The 16,104-nt window shown below is 46.4% G+C and overlaps 1 protein-coding gene across 1 annotated transcript; it reads right to left on the reverse strand.

Moving 5' to 3' along the window:
- Positions 1-12,519: 12,519 nt before the first annotated feature.
- On the reverse strand, positions 12,520-13,084 carry LOC119978007 (heat shock cognate 71 kDa protein-like). Its single transcript, XM_038819323.1, has 2 exons — positions 12,882-13,084; positions 12,520-12,725 (listed from the first exon to the last, which is right to left on the reverse strand). The coding sequence occupies exons 1-2, from the start codon at positions 13,081-13,083 to the stop codon at positions 12,523-12,525; spliced, it is 405 nt and encodes a 134-aa protein (XP_038675251.1). The 5' UTR covers position 13,084; the 3' UTR covers positions 12,520-12,522.
- Positions 13,085-16,104: the final 3,020 nt, after the last annotated feature.

The raw sequence follows: 16,104 nt of genomic DNA on the forward strand, positions 1-16,104 counted from the left end.
CGAAGTGAATAGACTTGAGGAAGAAGTCATTCAATGCGTGAACAAGTTCAGCCAGGCAGAGGAGGCTAGTAATGGATGGACACTGGTTGGACCACCACCGGAGAAAAAGTGAAGAACTCTGAGACCATTCTGTCAGGGGCTGAAGGTGTCAATGGATTAAATGTCCATTTTGCAAGTTTGGACCAAGTAAGTGGAAACTGTTGATGGGCAAGCTAATGGGGCTAAATGTAGACAAGTCTCCTGGCCCTGATGGAATGCATCCCAGAGTGCTAAAAGAGATGGCTAGGGAAATTGCAGATGCACTAATGATGATTTACCAAAATTCACTAGACTCTGGGGTGGTCCCGGAGGATTGGAAATTAGCAAACGTGACACCACTGTTTAAAAAAGGAGGTAGGCAGAGAGCAGGAAATCATAGGCCAGTGAGCTTAACTTCGGTAGTAGGGAAGATGCTGGACTCTATCATCAAGGAAGAAATAGCGAGGCATCTGGATAGAAATTGTCCCATTGGGCAGACGCAGCATGGGTTCATAAAGGGCAGGTCGTGCCTAACTAATTTAGTGGAATTTTTTGAGGACGTTACCAGTGCAGTGGATAACGGGGAGCCAATGGATATGGTATATCTGGATTTCCAGAAAGCTTTTGACAAGGTGCCACACAAAAGGCTTCTGCATAAGATAAAGATGCATGGCATTAAGGGTAAAGTAGTAGCATGGATAGAGGATTGGTTAATTAATAGAAAGCAAAGAGTGGGGATTAATGGGTGCTTCTCTGGTTGGCGATCAGTAGATAGTGGTGTCTCTCAGGGATCCGTGTTGGGCCCACACTTGTTCACAATCTACATAGATGATTTGGAGTTGGGGACCAAGGGCAATGTGTCCAAGTTTGCAGATGACACTAAGATGAGTGGTAAAGCGAAAAGTGCAGAGGATACTGGAAGTCTGCAAAGGGATTTGGATAGGTTAAGTGAATGGGCTAGGGTCTGGCAAATGGAATACAATGTTGACAAATGTGAGGTTATCCATTTTGGTAGGAATAACAGCAAACGGGATTATTATTTAAACAATAAAATATTAAAGCATGCTGCTGTGCAGAGAGACCCGGGTGTGCTCGTGCAAGAGTCACAGAAAGTTGGTTTACAGGTGCAACAGGTGATTAAGAAGGCAAATGGAGTTTTGTCCACCATTGCTAGAGGGATGGAGTTAAAGACTCGGGCGGTTATGCTGCAATTGTATAAGGTGTTAGTGAGGCCACACCTGGCGTATTGTGTTCAGTTTTGGTTTCCTTACTTGAGAAAGGACGTACTGGCACTGGAGGGTGTGCAGAGGAGATTCACGAGGTTAATCCCAGAGCTGAAGGGGTTGGATTACGAGGAGAGGTTGAGTAGACTGGGACTGTACTCGTTGGAATTTAGAAGGATGAGGGGGGATCTTATCGAAACATTTAAAATTATGAAGGGAATAGATAGGATAGATGCAGGCAGGTTGTTTCCACTGGCGGGTGAAAGCAGAACTAGGGGGCATAGCCTCAAAATAAGGGGAAGTAGATTTAGGACTGAGTTTAGAAGGAACTTCTTCACCCAAAGTGTTGTGAATCTATGGAATTCCTTGCCCAGTGAAGCAGTTGAGGCTCCTTCATTAAATGTTTTTAAGGTAAAGATAGATAGTTTTTTGAAGAAAAAAGGGATTAAGGGTTATGGTGTTCGGGCTGGAAAGTGGAGCTGAGTCCACAAAAGATCAGCCATGATCTCATTGAATGGCGAAGCAGGCTCGAGGGACCAGATGGCCTACTCCTGCTCCTAGTTCTGATGTTCTTATGTTCTTAAGTGATGCAGGGCATCAGGAGAGTCAAAAATGTAGGTAGGAAGGGATTGAACAATGGAGAAAAAAATTGAGTTGAGTTCCCCACAAGTTCTGTGGGTGACAAAGAGGCTGAAAGAATGCGTTCACCGGAGCAGTTTTGTTCATGGATTTTAGGAAGGAAGTAGAAACAGGCTGTTTGAGATTGTAAAACTATGAGACTGGAGGCAACAGGGCGAAGACTGTCAGCCTTCCGGTGGAGTGTGCCAGCTGCCTGGTGCAATGTATCAGTTGGTTGCCACCTCCAGCAACAAAGAGGTCAAAACCATTTGAGGCCTAGGCCTCATTTTAATCAAATCAGCAGGTTTGGGTACTAAGGAGACATCTGATTCAGCTCCCTGGTTTGAATCCTAAGGAATTCCAGTCAATCCTGGCACTGAGCCATCCCAAAGGTAAATCCTGGCAGGAGATTCAGAGAGGGCTTGTTAGCTTTGAGGACAATGGTGCTAGGCAGACACAGCTCTTCATGATTCACAAAATAACAGGTGCAGGTTTTTGAGGATGTTTTTAGAATGACAAACAACAGTCCATTCATTTAATTTTTTTAAATAAATTTAAAGTGCCCAATTCATTTTTTCCAATTAAGGGGCAATTTAGCGTGGCCAATCCACCTAGCCTGCACATCTTTGGGTTGTGGGGGCAAAACCCACGCAAACACTGGGTGAATGTGCAAACGCCACATGGACAGTGACCAGAGTCAGGATCGAACCTGGGACCTCGGCGCAGTGAGACAGCAGTGCTAACCACTGTGCCACCATGCTGCCCTCCCTTTATAGCTAGATCATACGGTTGGCAGACAATCCATCAAAGTGTCCCTTAAAATTGTCATCGAGGACATACTCTATTATTGTTGGGTTGCCTCAAAACCATTGGGTATCTGACTCCAGTAAGTAGTCTGGCTGCATGCAAAGATCTTTCCTGAAAACTACTGAAATTAACACAACTTTACTATATACAAGAATCTGCTCTTAGATTCTTCTCACTCTTTCTCTCTGAATGACACCATTATGACATAACTCGTTACACACATATTCAATAGTTATTCTTTTTTTTATAAATTCAGAGTACCCAATTCATTTTTTCCAATTAAGGGGCAATTTAGCATGGCCAATCCACCAAACCTGCACATATTTGGGTTGTGGGGGCGAAACCTACGGAAGCACGGAGAGAATGTGCAAGCTCCACACGGACAGTGACCCAGAGCTGGGATCGAACCTGGGGTCTCGGTGCCCTGAGGCAGCAGTGCTAACCACTATCCCACCGGGCTGTCCTTCAATAGTTATTCTTAACATAGGTTCGAATTAATCCTTTACTCTAAGGGCATGATTTAATAGAAATAAAACAGTCCTGTTTTAGGCGTGTTTAATAGGGTGCTTGTAGCGCCGAGAACGCCCCACCAGGGCTACACTTAGGCTCATTTCCTGCACTAACGAGCCATGATCTCTGGACACCCCACTTCGGCCTCCAGCCCCCGCATCGCTACAATTACCAATTAAGGGGTCCTCGAGGACTACGCACCTCACCTTATAAGGGCAAGGCATCCTGGGCCCAATTCCTGGCCCAGGCAAGATGCTACCTGGGCACTGTGGCACTGCCAGCCTGGAACCCTGGCAGTGCCCCTGCCAGGCTGACAGTGCCACCTGAGAACCCTGACAGTGCCACTTGGGAACTACCAGAGTGCATAGGTGGCACTGCTGGGGTGCAAGGCTGGCAGTGCCACAGTGCAAGGGTAGCATCAGGAGTGCCAGAAAACTTGGAACAGGGTTCACCGCTTGGGTAAAGCTCCTATACAACGCTCCCATGGCGAGTGTACGGACCAACAATACCAACTCCCAATACTTCCAGCTGCACAGGGGCACTAGACAAGGATGCCCACTGTCCCCGCTGCTGTTCGCACTAGCAATCGAACCGCTAGCAATCGCGCTCAGGGCAGCAAAAAATTGGAGGGGGATCCGAAGGGGAGGTAGAGAGCACAGAGTCTCACTCTATGCGGATGATCTGCTCCTCTATATCTCGGACCCACAAAGCAGCATGGACGGAATCATAGCGCTCCTGAAAGAGTTTGGAGCCTTCTCGGGCTACAAACTCAACATGAGCAAAAGTGAGATCTTCCCAGTACACCCGCAAGGGGGGGGGGGGGGGGGGGGGGGGCAGCACTAAAGGGGCTGCCGTTCAAACAAGCCCGAAATAAATTCCGCTACCTGGGGATCCAAATAGCCCATGACTGGAAAGGGATCCACAAATGGAACCTCACCAGCCTGACGGAGGAAGTTAAAAAGGACCTGCAAAGATGGAACACACTCCCGCTCTCCCTCGCGGGGAGAGTCCAGACGATCAAAATGAACGTACTGCCCAGGTTCCTTTTCCTGTTTAGATCCATTCCGATCTACATCCCCAAGGCCTTTTTCAAAGCGCTGGACAAACATATCATGGCGTTCGTATGGGGGGGTTAAAATGCTAGGATCCCAAAGAAGGTCATACAAAAAACAAAATCCAGGGGGGGGCTAGCCCTCCCGAATCTACAATTCTACCACTGGGCGGCAACAGCCGAGCGAGTAAGGGGATGGATCCAGGAGCCAGAAGCCGAGTGGGTGCGTGCGGAGGAGGCCTCCTGCATGAGAACCTCCCTCCGGGCCCTCGCCACGGCAGCATTCCCATCCCCACCCAAAAAACACTCCACCAGCCCAGTGGTGACAGCCACCCTCCAATCCTGGATCCAACTGCGGCAGCAATTTGGCCTGTACAAAATGTCGGACAAGGCTCCCATCTGCAACAACCATAGGTTCAAACCAGCACTGACTGACGCCACCTTCAAAAGGTGGAGGCAGGACGGGGGGACACTGACAGTCAGGGACCTATACACGGATGACAGGATCGCAACACTGGACCAACTGACAGAGAAATTTCAGCTAGCTGGGGGGAACGAGCTACGGTACCTGCAGCTCAAAAACTTCCTACGAAAGGAGACAAGGACGTACCCACAACCGCCACGACAGACACTACTGGAAGACCTACTGGACGCAAGTATCCTAGAGAAAGGGAACTGTAGTGACATGTATGACCGACTGGTAGATAGGGACGACACCGTACTGGACGCAACAAGAAGGAAATGGGAGGACGACCTGGGGATGGAGATAGGGTGGGGACTCTGGAGCGAAGCACTGCATAAGGTCAACTCCACCTCCACGTGCGCAAGGCTCAGCCTGACGCAACTAAAAGTGGTACATAGAGCCCACTTAACGAGAAACCGTATGAGTAGGTTCTTCCCGGAGGTGGAGGACAAATGTGAGCGGTGCCAAAGAGGCCCGGCCAACCACGCCCACATGTTCTGGTCTTGCCCCAGACTTGTGGAGTACTGGACAGCCTTCTTCGAGGCTATGTCCAAAGTGGTGGGGGTGAGGGTGGAGCCATGCCCGATAGTGGCGGTCTTCGGGGTTTCAGACCAGCCAGATCTATTCCTGGGGAGGAGGGCGGACGCCCTTGCCTTTGCCTCCCTGATTGCCCGCCGTAGAATCCTGTTTGGCTGGCGGTCAGCAGCACCACCCAGAGCTGCAGACTGGCTGTCCGACCTCTCGGAATCTCTCCAAATGGAGAAAATCAAATTCGCCATCCGAGGGTCGGACGACGGCTTCCACAGAACGTGGGAGCCATTCATGCAACTGTTCCGGGACCTGTTTGTGGCCAACGTACATGAGGAAGAATAGTCGGGTGGCCAAGAACCAGGGGAAAATGGACGGGAATCGGGGGAAGGTAGCCGGGGGGAGGGGGGGGTGGCTACGGGCTCGGTATAGGGGTTTGATGGCAAGCCAAGGCCCAAAACCAAACTATAAATAAATGCCTATAAACATGTGCCTCGGCCATATTGGGGAATGTAAAATATATATGCTGGCTAAAGGGGACGGCCACAATTGTTGTTATGAAGAGGCTTACCTGTAAATATTCATGTTAAATTTTTGTGTTTTCCTTTTTTTTTTCTCTCTCTCTAATAACTTGTAATTTGTCATATATAAAATATGAAAACTCAATAAAAAAACATTTATAAAAAAAAGGAGTGCCAGAAAACCACCCTGCCGAGAGCATGACCACCTGGGGAGGCCTCAACCAATTGGGAGACCTCCCCCCAAATGCTGGCACACCTGGTCCACATTTATGGAAACCATTGCTAAACGGCACCCACTCGGCATCTCTGAGACCATTCGATCCCGCACCTTGAGTAACTCCAGCACAGACATAACTGCTCTCTTGAATATGCAAATCTGGATCACACCCATTGAGGGCAAGATCCAGATCGCATCGCCTCACAAGATCTCGTTAGATCTCATGAAGCGTAATGAGCATCTCGCGAGATTTACTGGCCTCACTGCATCCGAGTTGAGGCTATTAGATCGTGCCCTTCATCTCTCCCGCAAATTTTTATCCCTCCACCATTGACAGCACATCCTTTGCCACCACTCCTCAAAGCTTCTATATTTAAAGGGATAGACCCCTTGGCTTCCCCCCAATCTCCTGGAATGTGTGCAGTGCTCTTTATGAGAGTGTTGTGGCTCTGTTCGCTCCAAACTCATTCATTAAGAGTTGCCACTCTCTGTTTCCCTTGTTAGTGGTCCTGCAGGTGTGATGGCTCCTGAGAATCAACCCAGCCTCCTAATGTGTTCCTCTTCATTGAAATAAAGACCTTCCTGTTTCTTCAGATGTTATGATCTTGCTTGTTGTAACATCTCCAGCACAGTATCTTCTCGCTGCTGATCTCTAATCCACACTATTCCACCCTCTGAGAGTCGGAAGGTCCTGAGGCCATCATTACGTCTTGCGACGCACTCCCCGAGTATGCCATTTTTGAGGGGGCGGAGCATCGCAAAACGGCACCACCCCCGATTCCGGCGTAAACGGAGATTCTCCGGCCGATCGCCAAACGCGATGTCGGCGTCGGCGATCGGCGAATCCAACCCTCTATCTTTGTATTTTAATGTTGCATCAAGCTGACCATTGATATTAAACTTGATTCTACCAAGTTTCTGCCAGGGGCATTGCCATGATGTCAGGTTGGCACTGCCAAGGTGCCACACCAGGGACCCTCCCATAGTGCGTTGGGGCTTGGGAGGCAACAATCGCTTCGGAGGCTCCAAAGATCGGGGTTATGTGCGGTCTTGGCCACACATTCCGTGCTGAGGCATTTTATAGTGTTGTGTTTCTCAGCGCTGCGAGTGTGGGGAATCACCTGGCTAAGTGTGCCCGCTATGGGGCTTTGTTCCCATTTAGTTAAATACGGCCCAATGTCTAGAATGTTAAAAAACATTTGCTTGTGATTTCACTCTCGCTGTTGACGTACACCTGAGGGTTTTTATTCTTAAATCACTGCTGCATGACTGATTTCACAACCATCCATTCTTTCAATAGAGGGTCTGTCATTTCACAGTTTGATTGAGAGCTCCAAGTGATTATAGACTCTTTGAAATGGGACTAGAAATGTCTGTGTTTTATGTTATAAGTGATGTAAATATGACTTAGATCCATAGCAATGTGGTTGTGGTTTTTTTAAGAACAAGTGATTTTTTTTCAATATAGTGAAGTTTACGAGAGATATTACAATTTTATTTTATAGAACTTTATTTTATTTCATTTCTACACGCGGCACTGAAGTCTGCCCATGGTGGACATTGGATGAGTTTCCATCATAGGTGTAAGGACAAAGGTGGTGGAGGGCATGTGTTTGCATGAGTAGACACTATGTGGACATAGGAGGATATGAGGGACTATGGTGGTGGTAACAGGGGTATTGTTATGCATGACCATGCGGTGGGATGGAGAATGTGTGGGAAGTGAGAGAGGTGAGAGCTGGAGGGATGTTTTATGTTTATTTTTTGAACACAGTGCCAGAGCCTTGAGGCATCCTTTATTTTACTTTTTTGCCTCATTCATTCATGGGATGTCGGTGTCACTGGCTGGGCCAGCATTTATCGTCCATCCCTGATTAGCCTTGAACTGAATAGCTTGCTAGGCCATTTAAGAGGATTCTAAGAGTCAACCACAATCAGGTTGCTATGGATCTAAGACATATGTAGGCCCAAACCAGATAAGGATGGCAGATTTACTTCCCTCAAGGACATGAGTGAACCAGACGGGTTTTTATGATGATGCTTTCATGTCATCATTAAACTTCTAAATCCAGATTTTTATGAAATTCAAATGTCACCATTTCCATGGTGGGATTCAAACCACTTTCCCCAGGGAATTATCCAGGGTGACAATGCCTCTGCACCATCACCTTGCCCTCTAGGTTGAGTGTTTTTGACTGCTACCGGAACAATCCTTTAAAAATGGAAGCAACCAAAACATCAGCATGGCCCAGGCTGTTACAGCCCTGTTAACAGCAGGTGGGATTTTCCAGCTCTTCCCACCAGCGGGATCTTCCGGTCCCATCGAAGGCGGCTCCCCCCCACTCCCCCCCCCCCCCCCCCCCCCCCCATCGCAGTGGATTCCCCACTGATGGGATGGGCGAGCAACACAAAACGCAGTAGACATCAGCGGGACAGGAAGATCCCACCAATGGGCAATGGCGACCTGTCTCCGCTGCTGGAAAACGCGCCATGGGGTGGCGGGTGAAGGGGGGGGGGGTGGTGGTGTTAGGGGCCGGACAATCTTGTCAGTAATTTTAGAGAGTTAAAATACATTCTTGCATTTAATGGCTTCAACAGATTATAAGGTTGCTGTCAGTATCCATAACACCTTTGTACTCTCACCTGCAAATTCACTTTTCTGTCCAATGTTACCTGCATTCTCCCCCTTCAAAGACATTTCAAAGGTGTTTCAGTTTGTTTGCAGCACTTCATGCCCTATCTGCCCATGTGCATTCCCTGCCTAATACAAGCCTGTCCAAGCCTGAGTTTTCTTCCAGGAGAAGATGTACCATTATAATAGGGAGAGACAGACTGTAGTCAGGGCGAATGAACCTTGCTAAAGACTCCGAGGAAGTGGAGAAATCAATGGACAAAAGGCAACAAAGTCAACAGTTGTTCAGGAAATGTGGTCCAGCATTTTGTCACATCAATGTAGTACGTGCTAGAAACGCCTTCTAATTGACCTCTTTGTCATGATCCTGGAGTATGTCGGCTTTGTACAGGTGTCGATTGTGACATTTGTAAATTAATGTATGACACACAATCTCACCGTTGTATTGGGCATTCATTTGAACATATCCATGGGCAAGTGGGTGGGTGCTTCCTGTAAATAGTTCATGGCCAGCAGAAAAACAAAATTACTTCAAAATGAGGAGAGAGGAACACGCCCTTCAGAAATTGATTTGAACCTCTCTCGAGTTAACAAATAAGCATGCAGGCCCATACAGTAATGGAGGTGTCACAACTTTCAATTGGTCTCTCTCAGATCCCAGCCACCAAGGGGTGAAAGCCACTTCTATCCCAGGAGGTTATTACATAGACATGGACTTAGCTGCCACTTCAAGAGTATGTACTGTGGTACTGAGAAGAAGACTACATTTGGTTATTTTTTAAAAATTGTTTGTGTTAATGTATGTGCAGAGAATATTCTTGCAATAATTTGGCGGCTTTTGTTCTCGAGTTTCATTGATGAGACCTTTCTGAGGTATGTGAGAGAGGTGTAAACACACAACAGAAAAAGGCATATTTCCAGATGAGCATGAAGAAGGTATAGACAACACTGTCAATGCAGCAGGCAATTTTCCAAGTTGAAAGAAGGTCAATTTGTGGAGAAATTCATGAGACCACTTATATTTGGCAGTGCGTTTACTTCTGAAGTATTTATCACAGAATCACATTGCAGAACAAAGAACAAAGAACAAAGAAAATTACAGCACAGGAACAGGCCCTTCGGCCCTCCCAGCCTGCGCCGATCCAGATCCTTTATCTAAACTTGTCTCCTATTTCCCAAGGTCTACTTCCCTCTGTTCCCGCCCGTTCATATACCTGTCTAGATGCCTCGTAAATGATGCTATCGTGCCCGCCTCTACCACCTCCGCTGGGAAAGCGTTCCAGGCACCCACCATCCTCTGCGTAAAAAACTTTCCACACACATCTCCCTTAAACTTTCCCCCTCTCACCTTGAAATCATTACCCCTTGTAACTGACACCCCCACTCTTGGGAAAAGCTTGTTGCTATCCACCCTGTCCATACCTCTCATAATTTTGTAGACCTCAATCAGGTCCCCCCTCAACCTCCCTCTTTCCAACGAAAACAATCCTAACCTACTCAACCTTTCTTCATAGCTAGCACCCTCCAGACCAGGCAACATCCTGGTGAACCTCCTCTGCACCTTCTCCAAAGCATCCACATCCTTCTAGTAATGTGGCGACCAGAACTGCACGCAGTATTCCAAATGTGGCCGAACCAAAGTAATATACAACTGTAACATGACCTGCCAACTCTTGTACTCAATACCCCGTCCGATGAAGACAGGCATGCTGTATGCCTTCTTGACCACTCTATCAACCTGCATTGCCACCTTCAGGGTACAATGGACCTGAACTCCCAGATCTCTCTGTACATCAATTTTCCCCAAGACCCTTCCATTGACCATATAGTCCGCTCTTGAATTTGATCTTCCAAAATGCATCACCTCACATTTGCCTGGATTGAACTCCATCTGCCATTTCTCTGCCCAACTCTCCAATCTATCTATATTTTGTTGTATTCTCTGACAGTCCTCCTCGCTATCTGCAACTCCACCAATCTTAGTATCATCTGCAAACTTGCTAATCAGACCACCTATACCTTCCTCCAGGTCATTTATGTAGATCACAAATAGCAGTGGTCCGAGCACGGATCCCTGTGGAACACCACTAGTCACCCTTGTCCATTTTGAGACACTCCCTTCCATCACTATCTCTGTCCCCTGTTGCCCAGCCAGTTCTTTATCCATCTAGCTAGTACACCCTGAACCCCATACGACTTCACTTTTTCCATCAACCTGCCATGGGAAACCTTATCAAACGCCTTACTAAAGTCCATGTATATGACATCTACAGCCCTTCCCTCATCAATTAACTTTGTCACTTCCTCAAAGAATTCTATTAAGTTTGTAAGACGTGACCTTCCCTGCACAAAACCATGCTGCCTATCACTGATAAGTCTATTTTCTTCCAGATGTGAATAGATCCTATCCCTCAGTATCTTCTCCAACAGTTTGCCTACCACTGACGTCAAGCTCACAGGTCTATAATTCCCTGGATTATCCCTGCTACCCTTCTTAAACAAAGGGACAACATTAGCAATTCTCCAGTCCTCCGGGACCTCACCCGTGCTCAAGGATGCTGCAAAGATGTCTGTTAAGGCGCCAGCTATTTCAACCCTCGCTTCCCTCAGTAACCTGGGATAGATCCCATCCGGTCCTGGGGACTTGTCCGCCTTAATGTCTTTTAGAATACCCAAAACTTCCCCCTTCCGTATGACAACTTGACCTAGAGTATTTAAACATCCATCCCTAGCCTCAACATCCATCTTGTCCCTCTCCTTTGTGAATACCAATGCAAAGTACTCATTAAGAATCTCACCCATTTCCTCTGAGTCCACGCATAAATTCCCTCTTTTGTCTTTGAGTGGGCCAATCCTTTCTTTAGTTACCCTCTTGCTCCTTACATACGAATAAAAGGCTTTGGGATTTTCCTTAACCCTATTAGCCAAAGATATTTCATGACTCCTTTTAGCCCTCTTTATTGCGCGTTTGAGATTCGTCCTACTTTCCAGATATTCCTCCAAAACTTCATCAGTTTTGAGTTGCCTCGATCTTATGTATGCTTCCTTTTTCATCTTAGCTAGTCTCACAATTTCACCCGTCATCCATGGTTCCCTAATCTTGCCATTTCTATCTTTCATTTTCACAGGAACATGTCTGTCCTGCAATCTAATCAACCTTTCCTTAGAAGTGGTGCTGCTGTCCATCAAATCTGCACCGACACATGTAAAACACCTGACTGTAAAATCCCATTTGCCAGCACTTGGCCCATAACCTTGAATGCTATGACGTGCCAAGTGCTCATCCAGGTACTTTTCAAAGGATGTGAGGCAACCCGCCTCTGCCATCCACCCAGACAGTGTGTTCCAGACCATCAACACCCTCTGGGTAAAAGGTTTTTCCACACATCCCCTTCTAAACCTCTTAACTCTCACCTTGAACTTGTGTTCTATCATGACTGACCCTTCAACTAAGGAGAACAGCTGCTCCCTATCCACCCTGTCCATGCCCCATAATCTGGTACACATTGATCATGTCGCCCCTCAGTCTGCTCTGCTCTAATGAAAAATACCCAAGCCTATCCAACCTCTCTTCATAACTTAAATGGTCCATCCCAGACAAGATCCTGGTGAATCTCCTCTGCACCCCCTCCAGGGCAATCACACCCTTCCTATAATGTGGCGACCGGAACTGCACACAGTACTCCAGCTGTGGCCTCACCAAAGTTCTAAACAACTCCAACATGATTGCCCTGCTTTTGTAATCTGTGCCTTGATTGGTAAAGGCGAATTTCCCATATGCCTTTTTCACCACCTATTAACTAGCCCTTCTGCCTTCAGAAATCTATGGAGAAATACGTAAGGTCCCTTTGTTCCTCAGAGCTTCCTAGTGTTGTGCCATTCATTGATACTTCCTTATCAAAGTGTATCAGCTCACAGTTCTAAGGGTTTACTTTTAATCAACCTCCCCAATTGTTGGACCAGAAGATGCACCTGCGCCAGAAGAAGCAGCGCCAGCACCAGGAAAGCCACCTGGAGGACCACCAGCACTGTGATATAGCTTTGTGATTATAGGATTGCAGATTTTCTCCAGCTCCTTCTGTTGGTGTTCGTACTCATCCTTTTCAGCAGTCTGGTTCTTATCCAGCCAGCTGATAACTTACATAAGAACATAAGAACTAGGAGCAGGAGTAGGCCATCTGGCCCCTCGAGCCTGCTCCGCCATTCAATTAGATCATGGCTGATCTTTTGTGGACTCAGCTCCACTTTCCGGCCCGAACACCATAACCCTTAATCCCTTTATTCTTCAAAAAACTTCATTGCATTTGTCCAAAATCTTTTGCTTATCATCATCTCCAACCTTTCCTTTCAGCTTCTCATCCTCAATTGTGGCCTTCATGTTAAAAGCATAAGGTTCCAAAGCATTTTTGGTAGAAACTTTTTCCCGTTGTTGGTCATCTTCAGATTTGTACTTTTCAGCTTCTTGGACCATACGTTCAATATCTTCTTTGCCCATTTGACCATCCCATCTATATCTTCCTGTAACCCAAGAAACGCAACCTCACTGCTAACCATTCCACTGATCTTTGTGTCTTCTGCAAACTTACTGATCCGACCACCACTCCCCATAGTCATCTATGTCATTTATATAGATAACGAATAATAGAGGAACCAGCACAGATCCCTGTGGTATGTATGCCACTGGACACTGGCTTCCAGTCACTAAAGCAGTCTTTAATCACCACTCTCTGTCTCCTACAACTAGGCCAATTTTGAACCCACCTTATCAAATTACCCTGTGTCCAATATGCACCTGCCTTATACAAACGACTCTTACTGCTATGTTTCCCATGCCTGTGACTGCTACGGTTGCCAACATTCCAGGATTGGCTTGAATTCCCAAGAATTGAAGATCAATCTTCAGAAGACTGTTGTGCCCAACCCTGGAAAAAAAAGCCCCAGACATTAAAATAACTTTTTTTGTCTTCCTTTTACCTGATAAAAAATATTAAAAATGGGGAAATTGGGGGAAAAATACTTTTTTGCTGACAGTCAAACATCATAAATGTTTTTTTTTTGCTTTTCAATTGATGTAGGAAGGCAGTGCATCACAAGGATGGCCAACAAAGGGCTGGAGTGTGGAGGTGGGTCATGTGATGAAAACTCCTGGAATATATTTAGTCACAGTTGGTAACCCATTGGGCCGGCTTGTTGATGCCTTTTGCAGCAAACTACTAGTCATTAAAAACATAGATGGATGTTATGGCAGGATGCTCCAGGTAGATGCAGGCATCTGAAACAATGATTACTCTGGCAATTCCATGGTGATATTAGTTTTCCACATGGAAGGAGATAAAACAATTTGCCCAAGTAAACCTGGCTTTGTTTTTTCATTTTATTGGGTTTCCACAGTATTTTCTGAATCCCTATGTAATTGCAGCCAGGGAAACCTGGAATAGGTTCTGCTTTAGTCGGCCTGAACTGGATGCAAGGGGAGGAAGAACGGCAGTAAGTGCGGTTGAATCAGAGGACTTAGGAAGAAGACAGAGCTGCAGCAAGACCACCGAGAAGGCAGTGGTTGAACTGGGTAGGTTGTGGGAGTTCAGGCTTACTCATGTAGGCCTTAACCACCTCACAGGGTATAGAATCCTCCCTTCTGGAGCTGTCAGCCTCAGAAAGCTATGAATATTCAGACAGGTCATCATTGAACCCTTTGTCCTTCTTAAATAAAATTTGCTGCCTGCTGGATCAGATGGCCATACCATGCCTGTGGCTGTAAAAGTGACAATCACTCTCATTACCCAATTGCAAATTATCGTGTAATAATGAAAGCATTGTTATGCACAATCTCACTGTTTGATTAATTCAAATGCCCTCAATTCGTCTGTCTCTGAATTCTTCCACACTACCAGGGTTGAGGTGGGGGCACAAAATTGTCTTGAGAATATCTCAGTTAGCCTTCCACAGGTGCATCCACGAATGCAAAGGAACTATTTACTAGGACTAATCAACATATCTCTTTCAGAACAGATAAAACAGTCAGAATGAAGAAAGCTTGGACTTTGCTGCTTTGCTTTGTTTTCCCCGCGTGGACATGACTGACTGAACACAAGTAGCTCGGACATGACTGACTGCACACATGTAGCTCAGACATGACTGACTGCACACATGTAGCTTGGACATGACTGACTGAACACATGTAGCTTGGACATGACTGACTGAACACATGTAGCTCGGACATGACTGACTGCACACATGTAGCTTGGACATGACTGACCGAACACTTGTAACCATCACAGAGTCTCACGACAAGCTGGGAGCTTTTACGATTGAATAAATGTTCATTCAATAAATGTGCAGTTTTTACGTGATCACAAGGAGAAGCTCTTGTAACTCTGTGCCTGCCATCCAGGAAGGGTTACTTTCAGTTTACAATATCCTCCCACTGTTCCAACTTGGCGTAATCGTACATGATGCCTCTTGTAACAAGGATTGCTCCTTTCTGACGTGAGTGATGGCACCCTTTAAAAATCTGTCACTCCTGAACAGAGAAAACAAGAATTATGTCACAACAAGCTGCATCACTGAGCCGGACATTAGGATCCTCAAAGTAATATCTTGGTGCCTTAATAGGTTTGTGCACTGCTGACAGTAACTCTAGCTGGAGTCCTGTGAATCATTGTGGCATGCTGTGGCCTTCACAACATAGCATACCGGAGGGAAATTAAGCTGCAAGAGGAAGAAGGGTAAGAGGTGTGAAGACGTGTGACACTTCTGGGTACATATGAACATAAAAATTAGGAGCAGGGCTATGCCACTCAGCCTCTCGAGCCTGCTCCGCCATTCAATTAGCTCATGCTTGATTGGATTGTGGCCTCAACTCCATATTTATGTTTCATTAAGATCACCTCTCATTCTTTTAAACTCTACTGGATGCAGGTACAACCTGTTGAACCCTTCCCCATAGGATAACCCCCTCATCCCAGGAGTGAGCTTTATCTGTAATTTCAAATAAGGAGCCCAAACAGTACACAGTACTCTGGATGTGGCTCACCAATACTGCAATGGTCCTTCGTATTTATTCCCTTATTTAGCATGGTCAAGCTACCTAACCTGCACATCTTTGGACTGTGGGAGGAAACTGGAGCACCCAGAGGAAACCCACGCAGACACGGGGAGAACGTGCAGACTCCACACAGACAGTGACCCAGGCCGGGAATCGAACCTGGTACCCTGGAGCCGTGAAGCAACTGTGCTAACTACTGTGCTACCGTGCTGCCTCAAAATCATTACATATTGCTGACCTGTTATCTAACAAGTCCTCTATCCCCATGCTTATACGTTATTGCCTATGTCATGAGCTATTATTTTTGGAGTAACCTTTGATGCGGCACTTCATCAAATCTCTTCTGGAAATCCAAGTACATCAGATCTATTGTATCTTTTTTATCTATGTTGCTTGTTACTTCCTCAAAGAACTCTAACACATTAGTCAAACATGATTGCCCTTTCACAAAACCAGGTTGAGTTGGCTTGA

The sequence above is a fragment of the Scyliorhinus canicula genome, chromosome 1, assembly GCF_902713615.1.
Source record: "Scyliorhinus canicula chromosome 1, sScyCan1.1, whole genome shotgun sequence".
NCBI classification, from domain to species: domain Eukaryota; kingdom Metazoa; phylum Chordata; class Chondrichthyes; order Carcharhiniformes; family Scyliorhinidae; genus Scyliorhinus; species Scyliorhinus canicula.

What these genes read in the sequence shown, in the direction of transcription:
- LOC119978007 (XM_038819323.1), bottom strand. Translation starts at nt 13,083, where the DNA reads ATGGGCAAAGAAGATATTGAACGTATGGTCCAAGAAGCTGAAAAGTAC. An exon ending in TTTGGACAAATGCAATGAAG is followed by an intron (nt 12,726 to 12,881) that starts TTTTTTGAAGAA and finishes TTCTTATGTAAG; the next exon opens with TTATCAGCTGGCTGGATAAG.